The sequence below is a fragment of the Eulemur rufifrons genome, chromosome 16 (assembly GCF_041146395.1).
Source record: "Eulemur rufifrons isolate Redbay chromosome 16, OSU_ERuf_1, whole genome shotgun sequence".
Classification (NCBI taxonomy): domain Eukaryota; kingdom Metazoa; phylum Chordata; class Mammalia; order Primates; family Lemuridae; genus Eulemur; species Eulemur rufifrons.
The window spans coordinates 34,652,898-34,678,698 of NC_090998.1; the positions used below are offsets into that span (position 1 = coordinate 34,652,898).

The window sequence follows — 25,801 nt, forward strand, 5'->3', positions numbered from 1 at the left end:
AAATAGTCCATGCAAACAACTGGGTACCTGGATCTGTCGAAAAGGCCTTTGAGGATTCTGGAGTTTAAATTCAAAATAAAATAGGGTAGGTGAGGGCTTTGGGATGAAGGGCTCCACCATAAACAAATTAAATCCCATTTGTGGTAAATCCAGTTTGTTCACCTGCATCCACAGATCCATGATAAGAATTCCTGGGAAAATGACTACAGGTTTGGAGGAAGTCTGAATGTTTCCCCCTCTCATTTGTGTTCTGTTTCTTTTACTCTCTCTGTTCTATTAATTGGCTGAAGAGTTTGCCGAGAGGCTACTCTGGAATAGCATGTAGTCTCCTGTGAGGGGCCTTTTACTTTATCTGTCACACTTGTAAGACAGTTGTTTCTGGGGAAACCTAGGTAAAATTTCCAAACTACTGTGCTTCGTGTTGCACTTTAATATTCTCAGTAGTCAGTAGCCTACAAATTTCCATGAGAACTGTAAATACTAACTTGTTGATCAGCTCTTCCAAATTTTGCTTCTTTTTTACAAAGACTTCAGTGCTTTCCTTGCTAAGCAGATACAGTATCACCACTGGGGTTATTAAGCATAAAACCCTCTAGATCCTCCGGTGGATCTCAAACATTAGTATGTATTAGAATCACTTGGAGAGCTTGTTAAAATGGTAGCTCCATCAGCCACACACTCAGAATCTGATGCCTGAGGTATGGGGCAGGGCCAGGAACCTGCCCTTTCTCAAACACGGCAAGGGATCCCTGGCAGGCAGCCAGAGGACGGCTCTCTGAAAAACACTGCTGCTGAGAAATATTCTCTATAGTGAGAATTCCTCTCATCTCAGCTTTCATTTAAATTTTCACACGCAACTGTTAAAATCAAAAGCCAAGGGACAGAATGCAAATTCAGTAGAAGTGGGGTACCCAGTGAGAACAGCAATGGTAGAGTCCTTTCCAGCTGAAAAGTCAGGAACTGGGGCCAGGAGAGGAAGTACCAGAGTAGACTGTGAGGCTGAGCACTACCCACTGTGCCAACGAATAGGCTATGGTTGGGGAAGGGCGCTGGCCTAGGTGACGGCAGAGGAAGCTGAAGCCAGGAATAAGAAGGGACCCTGCAGAACCCCAGACAGCTCCTCTTGCTTTATTTGCCTTGTTTGTCCTTCAGTAGAAGAATCTGGACAAGGACAGCTAAGGGTCACTAGAGTCAGAGATGGCCCCAAACCAGCACATCCCTGTGATCTAAAAAAGATATTCAGTGCATGCTGAAGCAATGGAACAAACCAAGCCCATGCAAGGTTTGGTGCACAGGCTGTAGCTCTGCTGCTTACTGATGGTGTGGCCCTCATCAAGTTCCTTAACTTGTCAAAGGCTCCATTTCTCGTCTGTTAAATGGGGACAGTAATGCTACTTATCCCACAGGGTTGTTAAGAGAATTAAATTAGCTAGTATGTACAAAGCACTTAAAACATTGCCTGCTATGTAGTAAGCATTTGATAAGCTTTCTCTCTTTTTCACTTAAAAGCTTTTCCTTTTATTGGTCCAGAGTTTGTGTTTCCTATCTAATTCAAAGACATTGGGTAACCAGAAAGAGAGTTCTCTTGCCATTTATCCTCTGTTCTGAATTTGCTGCTGTTAGCTACTATTGAGTCCTCAAAAAGGAGAAAGCTAAAAATGAAAAATTCTCTCTCCCAATGAAATAAATACTCTATGTGTGGAGGGTTATCTGACACTGATGAGCTCCCATTGACATTTTAAAAGCATTTAGAATTTGAGTATTTTTTAATCCTGATTCCCAGCTAGTTTTATTTATGCATGTCAGAAATAACTTGAATTGTTGCATCTGTTTAGCTCATCTGGATCCCCCTTGACAGATGGTTTGCTGCAGTATGTATGAGCTTTTCATTTTATAAGCTGGGCTACAGCTTATAAAAATAAATCATCTCTATCCAAGGGTGTTTTCAAATATATTTTTTTCCTTGGAATTTTGACTTCGGTAAAAAAAGGGGATACATGGTTAGTGATTAAGTCACATTGGTACTTTTAGCCCAAGTCCATTGTTCCTCTCCTAAAAGTAGATGCTAAAAGCAACTGTATAATTATCTCCTCTGCCCTCTTCCCTTTTACCTATAAGGTGAGTGCATAGATGGATTCAAAGTGTGATGTACTGAGTCTCTGGAGGCGAGAGAGGAATGGCCTCTCAATTCAGTCTCAGAAGCTCCTCTGAGGCCTATTAATGCCACTCCCGATGGAAGCTCTGCCATCTGTCATCCCAGCCAGACAAAGGAAGGGTCCCATTGGTGGCCATTGTCTGAGTAAATTAGAAGGGGGATGGGCAAAAGGCCAGAAGGAAGGCCTGTGCAGCCTCGAGAAGAGAATTCACACTGTTGGCACTATGATGCCCAGGGGAACCCTTTCGGCAAAAATGGAAAATGTAGAAGTAAACAAGCCTCTGTAGTGTCTGTGTTCTGTTTCAGGTTCCCGAGTGGTGCAAGGGCACAGGTGCTTTATCATGGTGAGAATTTGGAAAACAATGAATAAAAACCCTTCGTTTTATTTTCGTAGGTGCATGGTTTCTGGCAAATGAGCTCCCAGAGATTTTTTTTTTTTTTTTTTTTTAAAGAGCTCTCCTGTGTCAGTCAGACCATGAGGAGCGCTGGGGATGGCAGGCCAGTGGTCCACCCAGCAGAATATGCTGTCTGACAAAATTTGCAAGGGACTTGTTATAGGGAAATATGATGCATCCTGTACAAAGTGACAGTCCCCAAAGACCATGAATTTATCCAAAGTACACAAAGACCTCTTGCTATTCTCTCAGTTGTGAATTTTTTCAAGCCTCTCCTGAAGTAATTTCCATTTTCAATGCATTTGTGTAGTTCTAAGAGTTAACTAGGTTTGCTTATGTAAAAAGCAGCAGTTTTTTTGTCTAAAACTCATATTTTTCAAGGCCACAGTTGCTTTGCCCACAGCAGGTCAGTTTTTGCTGGCCCTGAGCTACTCTACTCTACCCACACTGAGGTGGCCTGTCTTCATTTATACATATATGAGCATTTTTATAATAGAACTCACATGCCCTTCAGGAATTGTTTTCACAGCTGGAGGAAAAACTTGAAATATATAATTAATTGTAAACTTTGAGACATGAATATTTTGCTTTTCCCCATTTTTCAGATTATACCCAAATTTAACAGTATCCTGGAATTCACCAGATAATTGTGACACAGGCATTTGATTTGAAACACTAAAACTTCACTTTAAATTTTTCTGGGTACATTGTCTCAGAGTTTACCAGTTGGTTTACAGACATTTTCTGAGTTAATATGTGTTGAAAACTAAGCTAGGATCTGCGGAACACAGAAATGAACATGACACAGCTCCCAATCTTGAGAAAGTCATAGTCTAACGGTCTTCTAATTCAGTACAGCTACAGGTTCTCTTCTTTCTATTTTTATCATCACAAAGTTTCTACCTGTACTCATCATACAGGATTGCTTCCTGAAGGAATAGTCTCCCAGTTAGGAAGTAACAATGACAAGAGAGGCACTTTGAGAAGTTACATTCATTTGCTTTTAAGTCTTCAGAAGGTACTTTGCTAACTTAAATAATTATCATTAATTCATAAATTAGTAAATATTTTCAATTTACTAAGTGATCTCCTCATGACCCAAGCACTTAATGTGGTTTCTAGATATCCCTAAATTACCTAGGGAAGGAGATGAAGAGATGCTATCTCAGTGAACTGGGTTTTCACTGCTCATGTCTAGAATGAGAGGACATTGAATATGGCCAAGAAGACTGATACAGAAAATTGTGTATTTATTTTACTTTTCCAAAATTCATCTTCTTCTAGGCCATGGCTTCATGCTGACCCGAGAGGGATGTAAATGACTTTGTGGAGCATGACTGTTTCATGCACCTACACCAAATGTCAAAGTCTGGCCAAGCAAAGGCACCCACTTGGTACAGAGGTGCTTGCAACACAGCTCAGACACAGTGCTAACTGACAACTCTGTCGAGTAAAAGATTAAAAATATTATAATTGCATATTTGGATCATGAAAGTTTCAGTTTATAGTAGAAATAGCAGCACTTTATAATTTTTTTCTAAGTTGAAAAAAATAACACTTTCCCCCAAATCATTGTCATTTGCTTGCTACATTAATGAGGGTAATATTTAATGAACAAGCCTTTTAAAATTAACTGTCCCAGGATTCTATAAACTCCTACAAAGTAAAAAGATAAAATTTCCATTATGATATCATTTTTGACACTCAGTAAGATTCATTAAAAGCACAAAAAATAAGAAAGAGGTAATCCCACCAACACCATGCAGTGATTTCTCATTAACGGAGACAGTGAGCTATTTCAACAAGGAGATTAATAGAAACAATGTATGGATTCTCACACTACCTTCTTGCTGATTTACATTATGCTATGTTGGTGAAACAACAGGGGGAAAAGCAAAGGCTCTCATGTGATTAATGGCGAAATACCAAACCTCTTGTTACTGTTGATTGTATATTCAGGACAACACACTTGGGAAAATGACTAAAGAAACACTTTCTATTCTTTTCTTTTTTGTGTCTTATATCCTTTCCATGTGGGTCATTTCAGGGACTCAAATTTATTTTTTATGGTAAACATTGTTTCTCAGAATATGCAGTTTTTTTAAGAAAACCTTTTTCCTGCTGAAAATTGTGTATTCCATCGTCTTCGCTCTAATGGGGAGATTTCCTGGCCTATCATAAAACGTTAAGGTTTGGCAATGTTTATTTCACAGACTCATCAAAGGGACTTTTAGGGCTGGGAAGAAATCTTAAGGATTACACAGTTCAACTCCCTCACTTTATAGACAAGAACCCAGAGGTTGAGTTGCCCTGCCTGACGTTGCCTTCTGGTTCACCACATCTCACAGAGCAAAAGAAATTCTTTAAAGAGGAGAAAGCATTGCCAAGGTAACAAAACCACTGTGTGGGAAAATGGAAGGATGGATGATAGAGAAAGATGAACATCCTTCCTCTGTACAGATAAATGAAACAGAGGCCATGTCAGGTGGCCAGAAACAAATAAAGCAATAACAAGGGCCAGTTTTTCTACCTTTTTAGCAGCTTAATGTTTTGGCTGAGTGGGGAAATGACACTGCTATAGCCACAAGAATTAAAAAAAGGAATGATGATACCAGTAAGCAGCCTGCCTCATTCCATTCTCTCCCCTCTGCTCTTCCCCACCCTCCCATGGCCTCTCTCTATGGGGGACACTTATTCCGTGTTCTTTAGCCTCAAAATTCAAATATATAAAATATCTTTTCTCAAGGCCAATACTACTGCAAGCTGTAGACAAACTACCAATTGCTAAGGATTTTTAACATGTTAAATATGCTGATTTACAAGGCATATTTACAGATAGATAAACACAGAGTCCTCTTGGACAACTGGTCCCATGTTATCTACCTATGGACGTCAGGGTTCAGTAACTTATGCTGTTTTATCCAAACTGAAAAAATTAATCACCTATAGAATATATCTTTGTTACAACCCTTGCATGCCCTTTTCTCCCTCTACCACCAAGAGCCTATACTATCTGGATTGAAGAAGTAGAGAAAAGAAATTGGGGAAATAATACCATCTGACATTTTTGGCAAACTTAATATATTTCAGAGAATTTTCAAATATAACCTTTCATTTTATCCTCACAAATAATCCTTTGAGATAGTATTATTCTCCATTTCATGGAATAAAAGATTGGATTCTACACACAGCTAAGTAGAAGGATTTGGGGGAGGAGGGCAGAATAATAGACCTGGAAGGCATCTAGTTCAGTCTTCTCAATTTGCAAATAAAATACTTGTGGTCTGGAGAGGTTCGGTAGGTTCCCCAAGATTATGTGGTTTAGGTTTACTGCTAGGATGTAATCTCCCATCTGCTGATTTCCAACCTGCAGCTTTTGTCGCCATGGTAGCCCCTCGCACACCGGCAAAGATGTGTTAGAACGGGGTGATGATATTCATTAACGGATGCTAGGCAACACAGTTTCAATTTGCTCCCCCTCCACCCCATCTAAATATTTAGACTTCAGGTCATGTGAGAAAAAACATAAAATGATTCTTGGGTGTGAACCTTTAGTGGTCAAACTGAGCCAGCACTATTCAACTGGTAGAAAAATACTTTCAAAGTATAGGAAAAAGCTCCTCCTATTCTCAGTGTTCTGTCTTAGTTTGGTCAGCATCCATTGACATTCACTCTTACTCTGTGATTTTATTGGATTGTTTTCTTTGTCTGTTAATACTCATCGAGTTCCTTCTCTTGACCAGAAAAACTACCCTTCTCCACGCTCCGTGAGTATTCCTCTGTCTCCCTCAGGATTCTATGATGTTTCTGATACCCTGTCACCCTAGAAACAGGGAACCCTTTATGAAGGACTGCCCCATTCATGAATTTATATTAACAAAAAGACCTAAAGAGAGGTACACATTTCTACAAGGGATCTTTGTGAGTCAAGAAGCTGGTGGTCAGTCATACGAGCTCCAGGACCTCTTCCCATATCACCTAGTCTGGCTCTGTAACACATGGAGTTTACAGCAAGAGAATAAGTATGAAGCTCCTACAACGGAGAAGAACCCAGAGCCCCTCTTTCAACTTGCTCTCTGTTGTGGAACAAATTCGTGCCTAATTCTGGATGAGAATCTCCAAGCTTTTTCATTTCACCTTTCTCTCATCCCTCTCCTGCCTTTATTTTTCTACAATATTCTCCATTCTTTTCCTTCTCTCTTCCTTCTGCCCCTCTCTTCCACCTCATCCATCTTTTCCTATGTGCTGTTCTATCTGCAGCATGATAAAAGCATCAACTAAAAGAAACACAAAATTTTCCTGATTGTTTTCTGCACTGCTTTTCCTTCAAGGGCCACGTGAATTGCTGCTTCTTTCAAAATCTTTCCTGCAGAAATTATCTCAGTTTTTATTCTATTTTCTCAACATTTATGGTTTGTATCACTCCCTTGGCACCTCTCAAATGTGGCTTCTTATTAATTATTATTTGTCTGTTGATGTCTCTGTCTGGTTTTCCTAATAAGATGATGAATTCCTTTCTGGGAAACAGAAACATGATGTCTTTAGCATCTAGCAAGGTATCCTACACAGAGTCTAGTATAGCTTATTCTTAATATGAACCTGTTTTAGTTTTGAAGACCTAAGGGTGGTTTGAATTGAACTGTGACAGATATTATAAATATGTTGTATCTGGAAACCACACTCCCAATGTTCCAAGTTAGTTTCTAGTTTATGTATGCAAAAAACAAAAATCATTCAGGCAAGAGTTTCCATTACAAATATTATAAACTCCATATAGTTGAATGATTTCAGGAGAGGTAGAGTTATAATTTTCCTTCATATAGCTTATGTAAATTCTTTTCATAGAGAGCAAGCTGCACCTTCTCATGCAAATGAAGAAATTATCATGGCTTAGGCAGGCTTTGATGATAATAATAACTACTAAGACCCTACTATATGTACCAGTTACTATGCTTAGTATCTAATAATCTTATGAAATGCCAAAAACTTTAATAAACACCATTGTTTTCTGCACATAAAGAAACTGGGCGTTAGCAAATTTAAACAGTTGGCCCAAGATCACACAGCTAGTAAATTTTGGAGCCAGGATTAAAACATTTTAACCTTACATTTAATAGGAACTTAGAAATATGTAATGGTGATGATAAAATACTTTCCTAAACTCCTCACAATTATATTTTTATGTAGCTATATGTTATTAGAATATACGTTGCAAAATACATAATCATATGAAGTTATAATGCTATAGTGTTGAATATTGTTATCTTCAAATACAAAATAATTTTGGCATTATACATAAAATCATTATAACTAGGCTTCTAGAACTTATTACATAAGTCATCTAGCTTGTTAGATCAAACCTATGAGTTTGGTGTTACTATATTATTCTAATCTACATGATATTGTAAAACTTGCAATAGATTATAATAAAAATTATAATGGAATCTAGTATTCCTTGAAAGTTTTTCCACATCTTTTCCATTTGCAGATGAAAAGGTATCACTTGATAATATATTACTAAATAATGTGTTATTTATATAAGATTTTTAAATACTACAAAGACATCATAGTGGTTACAGTCTCTCCAAATCATGTCTTTTCATGCAGTTCATTAGCATTGGTTATATTTGTATGTCTGATGTATTCTGTTCAATGAGAATTTGATGCAATTATTTTTGAAGTCTTGAAATGAATGCTCAAGGATTATTGATCTGAATCACATCAACTAATGGTTTAATCAACAGGTCACCTACAAACAGCAATGTGAATTCAATTGATATACTGCTGTGCTTGCATTGCAAAATGATTTATTTCTTGCCCAGACATAATTATAAAACTGTAAGAGATGTTCAATAATATATTGGACTTTTCTAAGAATTTCATTAGACTTTGTTTTTTAACATTAATTGAAATGTTCTAGAGAATAACCTACATGGAACCAAATTTGAGTTTAGCTGTAGTGCATATAAAACAAGGAGATTTAATCTTGTTAGTATAAATACCATAAATTACTGGCTTGGGGACCTACAGTTGTGTTTTCATATGCCTAGAATCCATTTAGTAAATTCCCTTTTTTAATTCACTTAATGGATGCATAGCACTCTCAAAAAATTAATTGTTAACAGGTCTAAAACATTAACAATTTATACTATTATGCCATTATCTTCATTTTATTGAAGAAAACCCTATTGCAATTTTATGGCCCTTTGATTAATGCAGTATTTCTTTTTTAATGCAGGCAAATGGTTTAACTATGGAATTATCTTTCTTGTCTTGATTTTGGATCTTAATATGTGGAAGAACCAAATATTTTATAAACCTCATGAATATGGGCAGTATATTGGCCCAGGACAGAAGATATATACAGTGAAAGACTCCGAAAGTTTAAAGGATTTGAACAGAACCAAGCTTTCCTGGGAATGGAGGTCCAATCACACTAACCCTCGGACTAATAAAACGTATGCTGAGGGAGACCTGTTCTTACACAGCAGGTTTATAGGGGCTAGCCTTGATGTCAAGTGCCTGGCTTTTGTTCCAAGTCTGATAGCCTTTGTGTGGTTTGGATTCTTCATTTGGTTCTTTGGACGGTTTTTGAAAAATGAGCAAGGCATGGAGAATCAAGACAAAACTTACACTCGCATGAAAAGGAAATCCCCATCAGAACACAGCAAAGACATGGGAATCACTCGAGAAAACACCCGGGCCTCAGTAGAAGACCCCTTGAATGACCCTCCCTTGGTTTGCATCAGGTCTGACTTCAACGAGATCGTCTACAAGTCTTCCCACCTAACTTCAGAAAATTTGAGCTCGCACCTGAATGAATCTACCAGGACAGCAGAAGCTGATCAAGACCCAACGATTTCTAAAAGTGCACCTACGAACTAGACTCACTCACTTGGAGAGAGCACAAAAAGCAACTTTGAGTGTAACTTTAGTCTTTCCTTTTGTAAATGTAAGGTTTACGTAGTGTTAGGTAAAGAAATACAAACAATGCCACAACGGTGCTCAACATGCTTTTTCTAGGACTCATTGTTTTCTATTTGTATTATAATACACGTGCCTACTGTATATTTAACAGTCCTCTAGAGATTGCTTTCCACAACTGCACAAGCTATTTACTGATTTTACAGCATAGTAGATAAGCTGATTACTCATGTATCTGATGTTCAACCATAGTGGTGCCTTGAGACATTAAACTTTTTAACTGTACCAGAAATGAAGTGTGGAACAGTTCTCTAACCTATTTCCCATGGGTTTTGTTTGTTTGTTTGTTTTTTGGTATACAATTATTCTGATCTACACTTGATGTCTAAGCAGGAAACAGATATAGCTAAGACGTGACCCAGGATATCTTGGTTTCTTATTCAGCAGCAGGGTTGGTGACTTTGACAGCTGGACTGCAGAAAAACATAGTGATTACCTTTTAATATTTACTGGCTGTCTTCCAAATACAGATAGAGATGCAAAATTCAGTGATAGGAGAACTGTAACCCAACATGGGTCACTACTCATGAAATGTGACTTTCTCCAACCAGTAATTGCAATTAGGTGATAATAACTAATTATGTTTTCCTAATTAAGGATAAATTGCTACTTGATTAAAAATCCTGCCCTTCACCTTTGGGAACAAAGGTTAAGAGGCACAGTTGGGTGAACTCTCAAATTTATTGGCATTTACACAAAGCCCTAGACAACCAAGGAACTGAAGTTTAATCATGTGAGAGTTGCACAGCCCACCATCTACAATATTTGTACATCTTTCTGCAAATACGGCTCTGGAAAGTGAAAATTGAAAAACATATGCCAAGTCTGAGCAAAGGAACTCCTCTAAAAATCATGCAGCAGAACCTTGTCAGGTAGAAAAAGCTGTGCATGAAAGAATCTGTCTAGTGTCTTGTTTTGTGTGTGTGTGTGTTTTTGTTTTTTTAAGAACTAAATATTGCACATAAATAAATAAGAATTCTATATCGGTAATTATGTGATGTAGTTTTTGTTTAGGGGATTCAATTGCATCTTAGCTTAATAAGAGTCCATTTAAATGGGGTTTTTAAAGCTTGATGCCAGGCAAGTTAAAAAATGGAACACTACCAACTTGCTGTTAACTTTGTTCCATAAATTATGGTTACGTTTCTTGAGGGGATGAGGGGAGATCACTTTTAAGGCAAAATTATTTTCCTGTCACATACTGACATAGCTGCATTTTGTCTTTATGATTTTTTTAAATCTCTCTTGTTTTGATCTATCTGCTTTTAAGCTTGCAGCATAGCATGCATAATAGAACTATGCATTTATCTGTCACTTGAGAGCCAGCTTTAATAAACATCTTTCTACAATTGTTTACTAAGCAGCTGGAACCATGCCCCTGCTGCTTCTTTTACCTTTAATAGCCATGCTACTAGAATCATAAACATCTCTGACACTAAAATGCAGAGATCAAGCTCACTGTAGTAACCATTGACCATACTATCTAAAGAAACTTACCATGTCATCCCTGATATGTGGCAATGTTGGTCATTACTAAATTTTCAAACCCTAGGACATTCAACTTTTAGCTCTGGGACAAGGAAATAATACCACCTGGCACCATATTTTTATTTATTCTGAAACTTATTGTCTTGTAGAATGAAAAAAGAGCTGATTTAGGAAGTAGGTGTTTATTATTAATATGAATTCCTTATAAAATATTATTTAAGAATTTTTGTGTGGGTATTAAGGGAAAAATAATGAGAGAATCTAATTAGCAGAAGTAAGGAAAATATAACAACCCTAGGGCACCATGCTTATGTGTTTTTAAGGATTAACTAGAGAAACTGACTATCAACTAATATGTATTTATTTAGAAACTGACTATCAACTAATATGTATATAAATTTAGTACCAAATGGAATAATTTCCAGAGATTACATTTTAATAGTCAAATAAGATTTCAGCCTTTTACGTCTTCTACTATTCAATTTTATATTGACTTTTTTAATCTACCCTTGGATCTTGTTTCTTCTTTTGCTACCTCTGTTGGATATTGCATTCATACCAAGTAAAGATACTGAAATAAAATAAAATAAAATCCATTCATGTTTAGTCTTGGATCCGGAGCCATATACCAATAGACTATGACTCTACAGCACTTTTGAATACCAAATCTTTTGGAGTATAAAAGCAGAAAAAAAAAAAAACATGTGTAGGAAAAATTGAAGCGTTAGAAAAAGGATTAAAAATCACTAACCACATATTCTAAAGAAAACTTAACAAATGTGATGTCTTAATTGTAGTGATGCTTAAAGACTATAAATAATTATATTTCTGCTGTTCAGTAATTACAGTATTTTCTTCCATGCAGTGAAGACTTTGTAGTAATTTGACACACTTTTAGTATCCTACATTTACAGAGTACTTCATTAGTAGTTTAAATAGAAAATTAAATAAACACTATGAATTTATGCCTGATAATATACACATAGACATAAATCTCATCACCACATGCCCATTTGTATTATATAATCATAAATACCCAATTTTCTCCCCATGGTGACAACTTATCATGTTACCTTATCTTTTAGCACATCTAAGATCAACATTAAAAATGTTAAGAATTATTTCTTCTCTATTTGCCCTAAGAGTCAAACAAGCACAAAAATCTCCTTTTATTTTTACAGCATCAGATTTTGAAACAAGTAGTATCCAAAAGCAGACATTTTGACTGACATATTGGTTGATAGTACAGTGCAAAAAAGTCCAATAGACACTCAGATTTGAAGGTGGGGGTCAATATATCCCACCTCACCACTGTGTTCCATAAGCAATTCTGTTACATTATTTCATCACCAACAAAATGCAATATGAAACACGAGAAATACGTTGCTAGTAAATCCCTTTTAGCTGACCTATAACTGAAAGCTCATGATGCCCACTGTATTTTCTGACATTCATCCAAGACCTCGATACTTTACCATTGCTTATCATCTATTTATCCTCGATCTGAACTGATCCCTATTTTAAATTTAAACTCTTGGTTATGCAACCACAACCTGGGTATTGTGCTTATATTGGCTTTTCCCTCTGAGCCTGTGACTTGGCTCATTACTCTATGTGGCCCTATTTCCTCTAGCTTTTGTCTCTCAGAACTGGACTCTGATCTATTAGCCAGCCCTACATTTAAGATGGCAAGAACAATTCCATTAGTTCTGCAGCAGATAAACTGGCACTTTTCTCATTTATCTCTATGTAGATTTTAAACATGTTTGTGTGCTTAGGGTTGTAATTAATGAGAACCAATATATATAAGAGAATCAAGCTCATAAATGTTTGGCTTACTACCATTTAGACTGGACTAGAACCATATTATCATTTGAACAACTAGAGAAGTTCAGATGTAGTATTTGTAATTTACAAGCCACTCTTGTTGAAGATAACTAGAAAAAGAAGTGGATATTTATAATGAAAAGAGAACGCCAGATGGTGGTGAACAAGTGGAGTTACTATGATGAGATCTTAGAGATAAAAATGGCATTTTTCCTATAAATAGGCTATAAAACTGCAGAGAGGGCATCGAGGCCCCTGTAAAGGGAACTTCAACATAAAGTTCTCAGGAGTCCAGTATTCTTGTGTGTTAGTTTGGGGACTCAAAAAGATACATTCACCATAGTGGAGGGTATGACATAAAAGGCTGGTTGGTTGGTTTCTTAAACATTCTAAGGTTAAAGTTACTCTCTGTCTGCCCCAAGGAGTAGAGTGAGACATGGGAGAGGAGAAATGGTACCTGTGAAACAAACTACAGGGGTAGGGGTGGGAGAAGTGGGCAACATGAGAAGAGAAAGACAAAAATCAACACAATTCAGAGAGACTTTGGTGGAAGAACAGACATGGGGCTTGCAAGCACATTATCCACTTACAACAGCTGACATCTTGTAAACAAAAATATCTTGTGAGTCCTTTGTGATAGAGATTCTGAAAAATTTTAGTGAGAAGCAAAATTGAAAACTATTATTACTAACTTGGTATGTGTAATATGCCCCTGATGATATTTTAATTTAATATGAGGTATCAATTATTTTACTTGGGTGAGTATAAATACTTATATTTCATAAGTTTATTTCTTACCTCTATCCTCCAACATGATTTTTCATAGGTCTTAAGTTCCTTAACACCAAATACTACTACTGGGCTTTTCAAGGACTTACCTACATATTTGAGAAGGACTGCTATAATTTATAATTAAGAATTACAGTAACAAAACCAATTTATAGATGCTCCTTTCTCTCATAAATGTTTTCACTCTATCCATATCTTTGCTCAATCCTCATATTAATAATACTACCTTTTTGAGTATTTCCTATGTAGAAATAAATTATCCCATTTAATACTCATATTAACTATTGAAGATAAGCATAGTTAACACATTAGCTGCCATGTGAGTTGTATGTAACTCACGCTAGTTTTGATCCCGGTGCCTTGTGAAGCACATGTAACACACGTTTCTTCACTTTGGGAGCCACAAGAACTATTTTTCAAGTTGCATATAACCCACACACAGAAAACAATAAAAAATAAGTTTTTCATTAAATTAAAAAGGATCGTTTTGTTTTCAAAATTTTTATTCTATTTTCCTAATAAAACACTGTGGCCCCAAGGGAAAAAAAAATTTCCTAATGTGGCAGTCAATGTGTTAATTTAACTATACTCTGTATTCACTGAACATGACCCAAATACCTCCCATTAGGCCCCACCTCCAACACTGGGGTTCAAATTTCAACATAAAGTTTGGAGGGGTCAAATATCCATAGCACTAAACAAAGAACAGTTAATATTTGAATCCAGGTTTGTCTGACATCCAAATCTTCTAATTTTCCATGACAATCATTCATAAACATCCACCAAAATTAGAATATCTATGTCAAACAGGATCTATGGTAAGGATAATCTGGGAAACAGTTGTAAAACCATAAAATGCTTGACTTCTAGCAAGTCTTACTCTCAAAAACTTAAGTTAAATATTAATTTCTAACAGCTGCCTGGATGCAATTTACAAGTTAAAGCATATGATTGAAACAGATAAGGTCAAATTAAATGGCAGATATAGTCAGTTCATTGCCAGGTGTTTTGATTTAAGCTACATTTAGAAAACCACAACACAGATTTGTCCCAATACAATATCTAGCATTAGAATTGGTTTCTTTTACAATTTCACTTTCCTTGGCTGGAATGCTGCATGTTTTGAACACACCCCTAGGAAAATGTCAGAGGAAGAGTAGGTAGTTATGAATATTCAAACAAAAACAGAAATGATTAGGTGATGGCCAGTTCTAGGAAGCATAATTTGAATATGGGCTCTAGAAACAGTACTTTGAAGTGACAATCAAAAATTTATTATTTTGAAAAATCCTTATCAAGGTATCAAGCCCTACACGATGAGCTTTATTCTCGACCCCTGAATGGGAAGACATCACAGGGTTTTGAAGAGGACCAAACAAGATTGCATATGTGAAGGCGTTCGGTGAGCTGCAGCCAGCCATGCAGCTGTGAATATTACAGGTACAGGCTTCAGTCCCCTCCAGTGCCTAGCTTTCAACAGAGCCCCCTTGCCTTGCTCCAAGTTGATGCTGCCATTGAAACATGCTTAGGCCGTTTGCTCCCAATTTTCTGTCTCTGTTGTTTTGAACTCTACAAGCTGCAATGTAATCCCTTTTCACTGTTAACAGACGTTCAGATCCCCTAGTTTAGAGTAAGTGGCTATATTGTCTGAAATCAATGGTTATAATCCCTTGGAGTTGCTGGGCCAAACTTATTCCTCAAGGATTCCTAGGCTCTAGAGTTCTAAATTATTTCCTTCCTTTTATGATTGCTTTACTAGCTTCTCTTATCAGGATGTTCTCATCTTGTCAGTAATCCTCCACCTTTCATAAATCCTGAAGAGAAAGTGCCTGTGTCTTCAGCATTTAAAGAGAGTCGACACGTACACCTGAGCCCTTGCATTTTAGGATCTTCCTGGCTGTATTTGGATGCAGTCATAGTAGCCACTTGAGAATCAGAGTGTCGCTCCAGCCTCGCCTTTTAGAAAGAGCTCACCTTAGTATCCCATGGAATCAAGGCAACACTTCAGCCAAGCCACAGTGCATTATAGAATAACATCTTAAAGCAGTATCATGGTTTTCCGTTCCCCTTATAAACTTATTTTCTTTGAATACATCTTTTTTTTTATTTCAGCTTATTATGGGGGGTACAAAAGTTCAGGTTACATACATTGCCCATGTACCGCCTAACCCCCCAAGTCAGAGCTCCAGGCGTGTCCACTCACCAGACAGTGCACATTGCACTCATCATGTAGGTATACTCGAATACATCTTTTAACCTAAATAGTCCAGTTGATTTCTACCTAACCACGCTAGAAAAGATCTGCATTTAAAACCAGTTACTATTTACTGAAATAAAATATGTAAGATAAGAGGAAGACCACATCAGGCCACATCAGGAAAGACAACTCTGACAATTACTATTCAGATTTGATAACCATGAAATTACTATAAAGTTACCTTTGAACAAATTATAACGTTCTTGAATTTGAGGTGCATCAAATATGCTAGACAACTGAGAGGCTCTGTCATTTTGATATCCAGGTGATCTCCAAAATGAATAGATTTTATTAACTTTGTAAATAGTAATTAGTAATTAGTCTAGTATGGTATTCTCTACCATTATAACCACTGTCACAAAGAGATCTCATCATCTCTTTCTAGAATAACTGCAGTTGATCTTCATTGGTCTTCCTGACTCTCACCTTTTCTAGGGCTATCCATTCTCCACATTTCTGTTGAAACAATCTAAAGTGTAAATTTGATCATATCACTTCACTCTTTCAGTGGCCAGTTATTGCTCAGCAGTGGTTTTCAATAGCATCATGTACAACTCCAAAACTCTGCTGGCTTAACACAATGAAAATCCATTTCTTGCTCATAATCCAATTGAACTGGGTGTTTACTAGGTGGCCTTCTATACGGTCACTCAGGGATTCAAACACATTCCAAGAAGTGATTCCTTGACTGTGTAGGGTCTTAGAGTCTTCTGTATGCCCAGCTGGCTGGTGAGGAAAAAGCAGAAGATCCTGTAGGAAGTTTCGGGAACAAACCTGGAGGAGATGGCAGGTATCACTTCTTGCTTTCCATTGGCCAGAACTCAGTTACAGGCTCTTCCTAACTGCAAGAGATGGTAGGAAATGCTGTTCAGCTCTGTGCTCACAAAGTACGGGAAGAAAATTGGAGAATTTCTTGTCAGAGGAGCATTTTACAAAATATATCCAGCCATATCTCACATCTGGAAGTTTCAATTCAGTGAGTTTGGGATGAAGCTGAAGATGAGCTGAGTTTTAAAGGTCCATAGGTGCTTCTCTTATAAATGTCAATTTAAGAATCACTGATAAAAGGCAGATTCCTGTGTGGCACTGAAGACTATGCCCACTTCTCTGGCTTTATCTTCCCTGTTCTAATCATCCAGGCAGGCTGAATTACTGACAGGTGTCCTGTTGGGCCACTGTGCCACTCAACTCTGCTTTTGTAGAGTTTTGCCTTTCCCAGCATGACCTACAGGATCACCTCAAGTGTCTTGTCTTATTAAGTCTTTCTTCACCTCCCAAAGTAAAAAGACTGCCCCTTCCTTGTGTTCCTATATGACCTATCTTTCAGCTATTATAGTATGTCTAGCACTTTCTTCTACTATATGTTTACATGTCTGTATCTCCAATTAGGTTATAAACTCTCTGATCCTGCCTATGATGGCCTGGGGTGTGCAAGAGGAATTACACATTAATTACCTTTTATCATAGTTTCTGACTCAGTAAAATTTGGATGGACAACTAGCTAGTAAGTGAAGTAATGTAGTTAGAATTGACTCATTTACATAGCATAATATTGTCAAATTCTCTGATCCTCTCCATGACAGATGTTGTAAGGGAATGGACTCTGCCAGTCAAATCCTTTCAGTTAGGAGGAAGGCAGGATGATTTCTTACATTTGATCTGAGGAAATGAGGGGTAAGGATAGTCAATTTTAAAAACACAATCAAAACGGAGTATCACAGATGAGCCAGAAAAATGTGTAAAAACCTCTTTATCAAGTAAGGGAGGTTTATGGGAGGTACTGAGAGCCAAACCAGCACAAAGCACGAGAGACAGTTGGAACAAAGAGCAGCCAGTCCGAGGGGCAGCTGGAAGTCCACTGGTCCAATTTCTGAGACAAGTTGCTATATCCTCACCTGACCATCCAGTTACTTCTACAACAGGTTTGCATGGGTGAGTTGACTGTGACTGATTGGGTAGAAAGTTATGATGACTGACTGTGTGTCCTGAGATGCCAGTCTTTTAGAAGAAAGAAAATATACTATTTCCATTCTCCCTAACTTTGTCAATAGTTTATAGCTCTGACTGTAGACCAAAAACAGTCAGGGAGTCCACAGGCAGGATTGAACAGAATGAAATGGAGATGATGGAACAGGTTTGCAGGCTTCCACGCATTAGTCTCTGAAAGCCAAAACTGGAAAATAAACACAAGTCAGAAGCTCTAAAACTCAAATGAACTATGATTATAGCTGTACTCTTATAACTGATCTCTCAGAATTCCTTAGAAGCTTATTTACATGTTGAAAACATCAATTATTCCTCCCATTTGAAATACGTGGTTCTTGTAATCAATTGCATTGAGTCAATGTTTAGAATTATTCATGAAAGAGTTATATTTTAATGGCATTTAATGAGAACCAGCAGCAGCATCCATTAATTTGATTAGTTTTGTATGGGCTGGAAGAGAAACCTGGCACACAGCCCTAAGTGAATCAATAGTGTGGGTCTAAGTGTGAGTATCCATCCAAGCCGGCCTTGCCAGCCTGGGTCCCACGCAGAATGACAACAGTGGCGGAGAGCAAAACATTAGGGAAGATGTGTCTCGTGTCCTCTTTTTGCCTCCTTGGCATTTTATCATCAGTCACCTCTCACCTCGAGGCAGTGAATGTAAGCTGTTTTTTCAATCTGTCCCAACCCAGCCCCACTCCCTGCTGTCCTTTCTAAAGGACACAACAGACTTTTTTGGGTTTTTTTTTTGAAACCTAAGGACCTAAATATATGTCAAAACCCAAGCCCAGAAAACAAAGTAATAAATCTGAACATTAAGGGAAACAGGAGCCAGGGCCAAGGGCCTAATTTCCCCACAGGTTTCATCCATTTGAAGGGGTCAAGGAGTGGCTTCCCAAGAAGGCAGAAAAAAGCTCTTTATCCAAGGAATCCAATGTGGGGGGAGGTAGGGCAGCTGATACTGCAGAAACTGTCAAGGTGCTGTCATGGGTCCAGAGAAATCTGTCCAGTTTGGAGCAGGAAGCATTCATGGGAGAGGCCAAAAGAGAGGTGCAAGGACGGCCTGAGCTGGGGGACTGACCAGTTTGCATCTTGTGACTCACCAGTCACTTGGCTTCCAATCAAATGTCACCTTCTGGGCAGGATACCAGTGGAACTGGACTGCAGACAAGAGGCCAGGCTGCATTTTAGTCGTACCCACCAGACATACCATATGGGGGAAAATAACACCTCAGTGGCCACCCCGGCCACAAACTGGAGGAGCTGGCTCCTGAGAACGGACCTCGCTGCTGGGGGTGGGGCTCCTGGGATGCTGCAGGACTCTGGTCTGAGTCACTCAGTGACCGAACAAAACTAAATCCACGGACAGAAGGATGTTGCTGTGCAAAGAAAGAACTGAAATCATGTCCAAGAAGAATGCTTTGCTAAGGCAGGGAAGCATTTATAACAGGCTACCTTCATAAAAAGAAAGAGTAATAGGTAGTACTTCTTATAATTAAATGGCTATTTCTATAATCGTGCTTAAAGTATATCTTCCCCTCCAGTTCTCTGTTGGGCTCGCTCCTATATATCTAGTGCCTCTCTCAGAATATACAATAAATATTTGAGGTGATAGATATGTTAATTAGCTTGATTTAATTATTCCACCTTGTATTTATAATTCTCAGCATCACTTTGCACCTCATAAATACATACAACTCTAATTTTTCAATTTACAATAAAAATGTTAAAAAATAAATAAATAAAAGGATCTGTTGAGATGGCAGAGGTGAGCAGGAATCGGATCATACTTGGGCCTCGTTGCCCCTGTTGAGGATTTTGTATTTTCTCTTGAGGATGATGGGAAACCACTACAGAAATTTAAGCAGAAAATGGTATCATTAGATATAGCATATTTTACAAATCACTCTAACAAAGAAAGAATAGCAAGACCCCATCAATACAATTAAATAATTGTATCAATTTTGGCCTGACCTTGGGGTCTTCAGGTCCCCTCTCTACAATTGGACCAAATTACTCCCCACCTGCTCCGTGAGGGTGGCACAGCAAACTGGCTCCAGGGACTCTTATTTACTGTGTTCATTGTAGGCAGCAGGGAAATGGTGACAGATGTGGGTTGGACAACGCAGATGCAGGACCCCAGAAGAGGTTCTTATAATTCAGGTCTTTATAAGGATGAAAAGGATGACGTGCAAAGATGTGAAGTCGTATAATTAAGTGAAATATATATTGTTCTAACCATAGCCTAGAGATAGAGAAATACAGAGGCAGTTATGTCCAGGTTTATAGATACAGATAATATACAGAAGTAGAAAGGTAATCATAGTGTCTCAGTTCTAGCTATGGTTTGCTCCTCTTTTTTTTTTTTTTTTTGCCTCAGTTCTGCAAATAGTTCTCACAAAACAGCAACAATGCCAATAAAAAGCCCCTTAATGACTTGTGGTAGACACAGAGATGTGCTGCTCAGATCTCCTACAAAGCACTTGCTGCCCAGCTGCAGGGGGTGTTGTCACTGGACAGCTTCCAGCTGTCAGCTCCTTCAAGGTCTGTCTCGGTGGCAGAGAGCCACCTTGCTCAGGGGCATACCTTTCTCGGAGCAACACACATTCTGTTGCTATGACATAAGGCCCGAAGAGCCACTGCATGACCAAGCTCCACGGGAAGGCCCAGAGGATGCAACATTTACCAGGGACAAAGAAATGCACTGGTTAAAGGGGCCACAGCACCACTTAAAAGTAGACAATCACACACTCAACCTAACAATGGCTCCAATCACAGTTGCTTTGCCAGATGCAGTATCTTTGCTAGAACAGTGGTGGTTCTCCTCTGTAGGCCACAACTGATGGTAAAAAAAGGTTGTTATAGACTTGACTTGTAACAATGGGATTGATAAGACCCAAAATAACTGAGGACACATGGTGGTGCTTAAACAACAGAACATGGAGTCACAGTTATTGCAATTCCCAGCAAGGTCAGAGTAACTCCCAGTGGGCTAATCTTTAGAAAATAAAGATGTGTCTTTAGGGGCAAAATAAATGGGTGGCTGACTACAGTACTACTCAGCCTGTCCCAGCAAAAGTACAGAGAATCGGGAGGCTGAACACAGTCACTCTAAGAGGTCATAACCCTTATGCAGTTTCTAGACCTGAGCCAATTTAAGACATGGAGCCCATTAGCTAAAGAGAGAACTGGGTCCCCAGGAAGAAAGATCCTAAAACACTACAGCTCATATCGTGGTAATGATTCTACAAGTCTTTTCCCCAAAGGTATCTATAGCCATTTACTCAGGTAAATGTGTAATGAGGAAAGAAGAATACTGAAATATTTTGAGGACTGTTGGACACAGAGTCTGAAATGACAGTGATTTTTGAAGGCTCAAAAAGTGCTTGTCTTAGTCTGTCAGACTATCCAAACTGGATAAAAAAGAGAAAGGAAAGAAATGTATTTCTTATAGTTGTGGATGCTATGAAGTCTAAGAGCATGGCACTGGCATCTGGTGGGGGCCTTCCTAGGAGCATCATAACATGGCAGGGGGCATCCCACAGTGAAAGGACAAAAGCATACATGTCAGCTCAGGTTTCTCCTCCTCTTTTATGAAGCCATCAGTCAATCGAATCCTAATTACTTCCAAAAGGCCACACTTCCAATCAATATATGAATTTGGACATTAAGTTGCCAACACAAGAAATCTGGGGACACATTCAAACCATAGCATTGTGGTAACAGCCTATTCTTAGATTGGGGAACACTCAGAGGCCAAGTTATACATGCAGCCTCACCCAAAGTCTGGCCTGCAGTAAGTCCACTGGATCCATGGACCTGCCCTATAGGCATTTCTCCCATTCCTGAATGTATATGAATAGTTGGGATTGACATACTTAACAGGTGAAGTAACCTCCACATTGTATCCGTGTCCGTGGCCTATGGACTCTGAGCTATCACAGTGAAGAAGGCCAAGTAGAAGTCTCTAAAACTGACAATCTATGCCCAGCCAAGATAGTAAATTAAAAAAAATATTGCATCACAGAAGGAAGAGTAGAAATTAATGTCACTCTTGAAGATCTTTAGATGCCGGGTGGTCGTCCTTATCATATCTCTGTTTAATTCACCAGCCTGATATCTGAAGAAGTTGGTTGGATCCTGGAGGGGGCAAACTACCACAAATTCAACCATATAATATTTCTAATTGCAGCAACTGTGCCAAATTCAGTGTTTTTGCTAGAGCAGATTAATATGTCCTTATCCATATGTCCTCATGGTAGGCAGCCATTGATTTGTCAAACATATTCCTTTCTACCTTAATCAGAAAAGAGTATCAGAAAGCATGGATCAGAAAAACATATACATTTATAGTTTTACTCAGTGATAACTCTTCTGCTTTAGCCATGACATAGTCCAAAGAAATCTGGACCGTCTGGATACCCTATGGAATTTTACACTAATCCATTTCATCGATGATATTATGGTTACGGGGGCAAATCTTCAAGAGGTGGCTAGTGTACAGGTCTTGGTAATAGATATGTGTCCAATAGGGTGTGATAGGGGCCCTGAGAAAATTCTGAGGCCTGACACATTCATAAAATTTTTAGAGATCCAGTAGTCAGGAACATGCTGACATCCTCTCCAAATTAGTATATCTTGCACATCCTACCACAAAGATAAAAAAGAAGCATAGTGCTTAGTGGGCCATGTTCCATATATAGATACACTGCTCCAGTCGATATACCAGGCAATGAGAAAAGTTTCCAGGTTTAAGAGGGGTCAGCCTAGAGCAAAAGAGGACCCTGCAGCACATCCAAGATGCAGGGCAAGTAACTCTGCTGCTACTTGGGCCATACATCGGTAGACCCAATGGTGCTGGAGATATCAGTGGTAACAAAAGAGGCTAAGTGGTGTATGTGCCATGTCCCACTGGGAGATCCCAACACAGGCTCCTGGGTGTCTGGAGCAAAGCCATACTATCTTCAGCAGATAATTATATGCTTTTTAAAAAATAACTCCTGACATGGTACTGGTCCCTGGTAGAGATGGGGCACCTCACAACGGCACACCACATGACCATACAGTTCAATTGCTTATCGTGGGCTGGGTCCTGTCAGTCCCAGTCATGATGTTGGGCAGTATGAGCAACAGTTCATTGTAAGATGGAAGTGGTACATCCAGGACCAAGCACAAGCAGGACAAGAGAACACAAGAAAGCTGCATGAGCAGGTAGTTCAGACCCCCAGGGCATCCACCTCTATTATAACAGCATACTTTTCTCATCTCAAAGCTATGGACGTATGCTGGATCCTAAATTACCAACTACTGGAAAGGAAAAACATCCAAGCTTATTTTATGGATGGCTTGGCTTGGAATGTGAATGCCAAATCTGATATTGAATTGAGTGAGCTCTACTATAGCTCACTCAGGGATGGCCTTGAAAGGCCTTGGAAAGATGTATTCTTACCAATGCTTTGGTTGGTTTACCTGGTCATATACTTTGCACGGAAATAGTTAGAATACAAATGAATTTATGGATTATTGCACATGGCCTAACTGATTAGGGACCATGGAAGAATATGAATAGACACAAGTGAGTGATCACAACATGTGATGAACTTCGTATCTTAAGTTAACACCCACACAAAAGCATTCACTACGAAAGAGGAGCTAAACAACCAATAAACAAAATAGCTCAGCAGTGGATGTCAGCCTCTGTCATCAGACACCCTAGGTGAAAAATATATATGACATATTTTACCTTTGTTGTCTCAGCTCTTGTGTTTGCATTTGCAGGAAAATGCTGAGGCTGAGTCGCTATAGCAAAACATTAACTTAGGAAAAGAGTAGAACAGGCAAGCTGACTGTTAGCCTCTACATAAAGAAACCAAAGCAGTCCACCAAATATATATCCTATTGTGAAAGATGTTTTGTCTGTCATAATCCAGAGAGATTTTTCAGCAAAATCAGTTAATTTGTGCTCGTTAAGACAGCAAAAACAATCTGTCAACCTGACCCTCTCCACCATCTTTCTGTGAGCCTTGGGGCTTTCCAGAAGCTATGGGGAGACCCGCCTGCTTGACAGCTGGTTAGAATACTTCAGCGAGATGCTGCTATGAATAGGAATTTTTAAATAAGTGCAGTGAGCTTTTTTCCTATTCTGCCTAGGTATTCAAAGACCTTCAAAGGATATTGGGATGCTTTTGAAAAGATTACATTAATTAAGGAATATTGGATCAGATGTCTTCTCGCATCTGAAGAACATGTTTATTCTAGTATCTTGGGACCAAAAAGCAAAATATAGAAGATTAGCAAAGGAACAAAGACAGCAGATCCACAGATGCAGTCAGTCCTGGCTTCACCGCACTATTAATAATATTACCTTTGTTGAACAGATGCAGAAGTATCTGATAATCCATGATGGATGGGAATTCATTTATTATGGAATCATAATGGCTGAAGCAGCAGTGGGTATTCATTACCTGGTGATAACAAAAGCTGTCTTCATCAGTACCTCTTCGGGTGTGGTCAGTTTGTGTCTGTCATCAGAGAAAAGGCACCCAGGGCTTCCAGGGGAGCCAAATCTGATATTGAATTGTCTCTGTCGGTACATGAGGGAGAACCCACCAGGGCTTGCTTTCTGAGTTTCATTTCCAAGTACTGGTGAGTTTTGGAACTTTTATTTTGTTTTATGAAACAAACATCCACACCAAATAGCAGTCACCACACTAAAACTTAGCAAAGATTTGCATAAGTATTTTGTCATTCCAAAAATCTGTAAACGCAAGTGCTTGTGCACACACAGAGAGCAAAAGGTTTCAGTACATGTGGTAAGGATGGTTACAGTATCTACAATGTTTATATTGCATATATATTAAATATACACTGTTTCATTTGCAATATAGTAACAAATTAAATGTAATGATTTTTTTAATGCACAGTCCCATGAAACATGTCTTGTTAGTAGAATTATTGGCCCCTTGGCAGCAAAAACCATGACTTATAAATTTCTCTTTTAAATAGCACCTGCAAAAATACATGTTGAATACGTGAATAATGAGGGAATAAAGGAATGAATGAATGGATAGGTGGATGCACGAATACAATGTAAGTAGCATGACAGCTTTGCATAATACATGGCTTTATCACTTTTATTTTCTTAACTAATCACTTGAAACATCCGTGCCCAAATTATTCAGAATCCAGTAACACCTCCCTGAAGTGTTTTCATTTCAACTGTTGTTAACCCTGGGGACCACTCAGCTCCACCTGCATTTAAGAGAAATTGTGCATCTTATCAGTCCATTAACGTTATTGATTCCTTCATTGCCATACATGGTTCCTGTTGGAAATTGGTCCTTTTTAGTCACATGGGCTGTTTCACATTGCTGAGGTGACACCCTTGAGAACTTAAAAACCATCAGGAGGAATGACCTACTTATAACCCTCAAAAGAATCATCCCAAGGGAAAAACCTCACCCTTGAGTTCCCAAAGTGACGTTCTTTTAGTTTATGCAGGGCACTTCTTGATACAAAGCACAATGTATAATGCGATTGTCAGGGTGCTGGGTTCTGAGAGCCTTCTGGCCTTGTTTTCATTATGGACTGAAACCATCCCTGCCCCAAAGCATTTTTAACCTCAATTTTGAGCCTAGCCACTCCCTTTTTATATGGCAAATGTCCCTTTGGAGCCCTTGTTTTCCCTTCCTGCCAAATGACTCACCTCAAATCACGGGAGTCCACCATGAAATTTCTGATAATACTGAACCTCAAAAGAGGTAAAAGAGGTCTTTCTTCCTCCCAGGATGTTTCTTGGCCCCATGCGCCAATTTATTCTCCTTTACATACCAAGGGATGGTGAGGGAGATTTCCCTCATTAGGCTACCAAATGTTCTCCTCCTTCTTCCTAAAGAGAAATCAGCTTTACCTTTACGTAAC

General features: G+C 38.6%; 1 protein-coding gene across 4 annotated transcripts in view; it reads left to right on the top strand.

The window, feature by feature from the left end:
- TMEM117 (transmembrane protein 117) overlaps positions 1-10,515 on the top strand; it is a 430,326-nt gene extending 419,811 nt beyond the window's left edge. For all 4 annotated transcript variants that reach the window (XM_069490727.1, XM_069490730.1, XM_069490728.1 and 1 more), the window contains one exon: positions 8,789-10,515. In XM_069490727.1, coding sequence (XP_069346828.1) covers positions 8,789-9,435 — 647 coding nt within the window. In that variant the 3' untranslated portion in view covers positions 9,436-10,515. The remainder of the gene's footprint in view (positions 1-8,788) is intronic.
- The last annotated feature ends 15,286 nt before the right edge of the window (positions 10,516-25,801 follow it).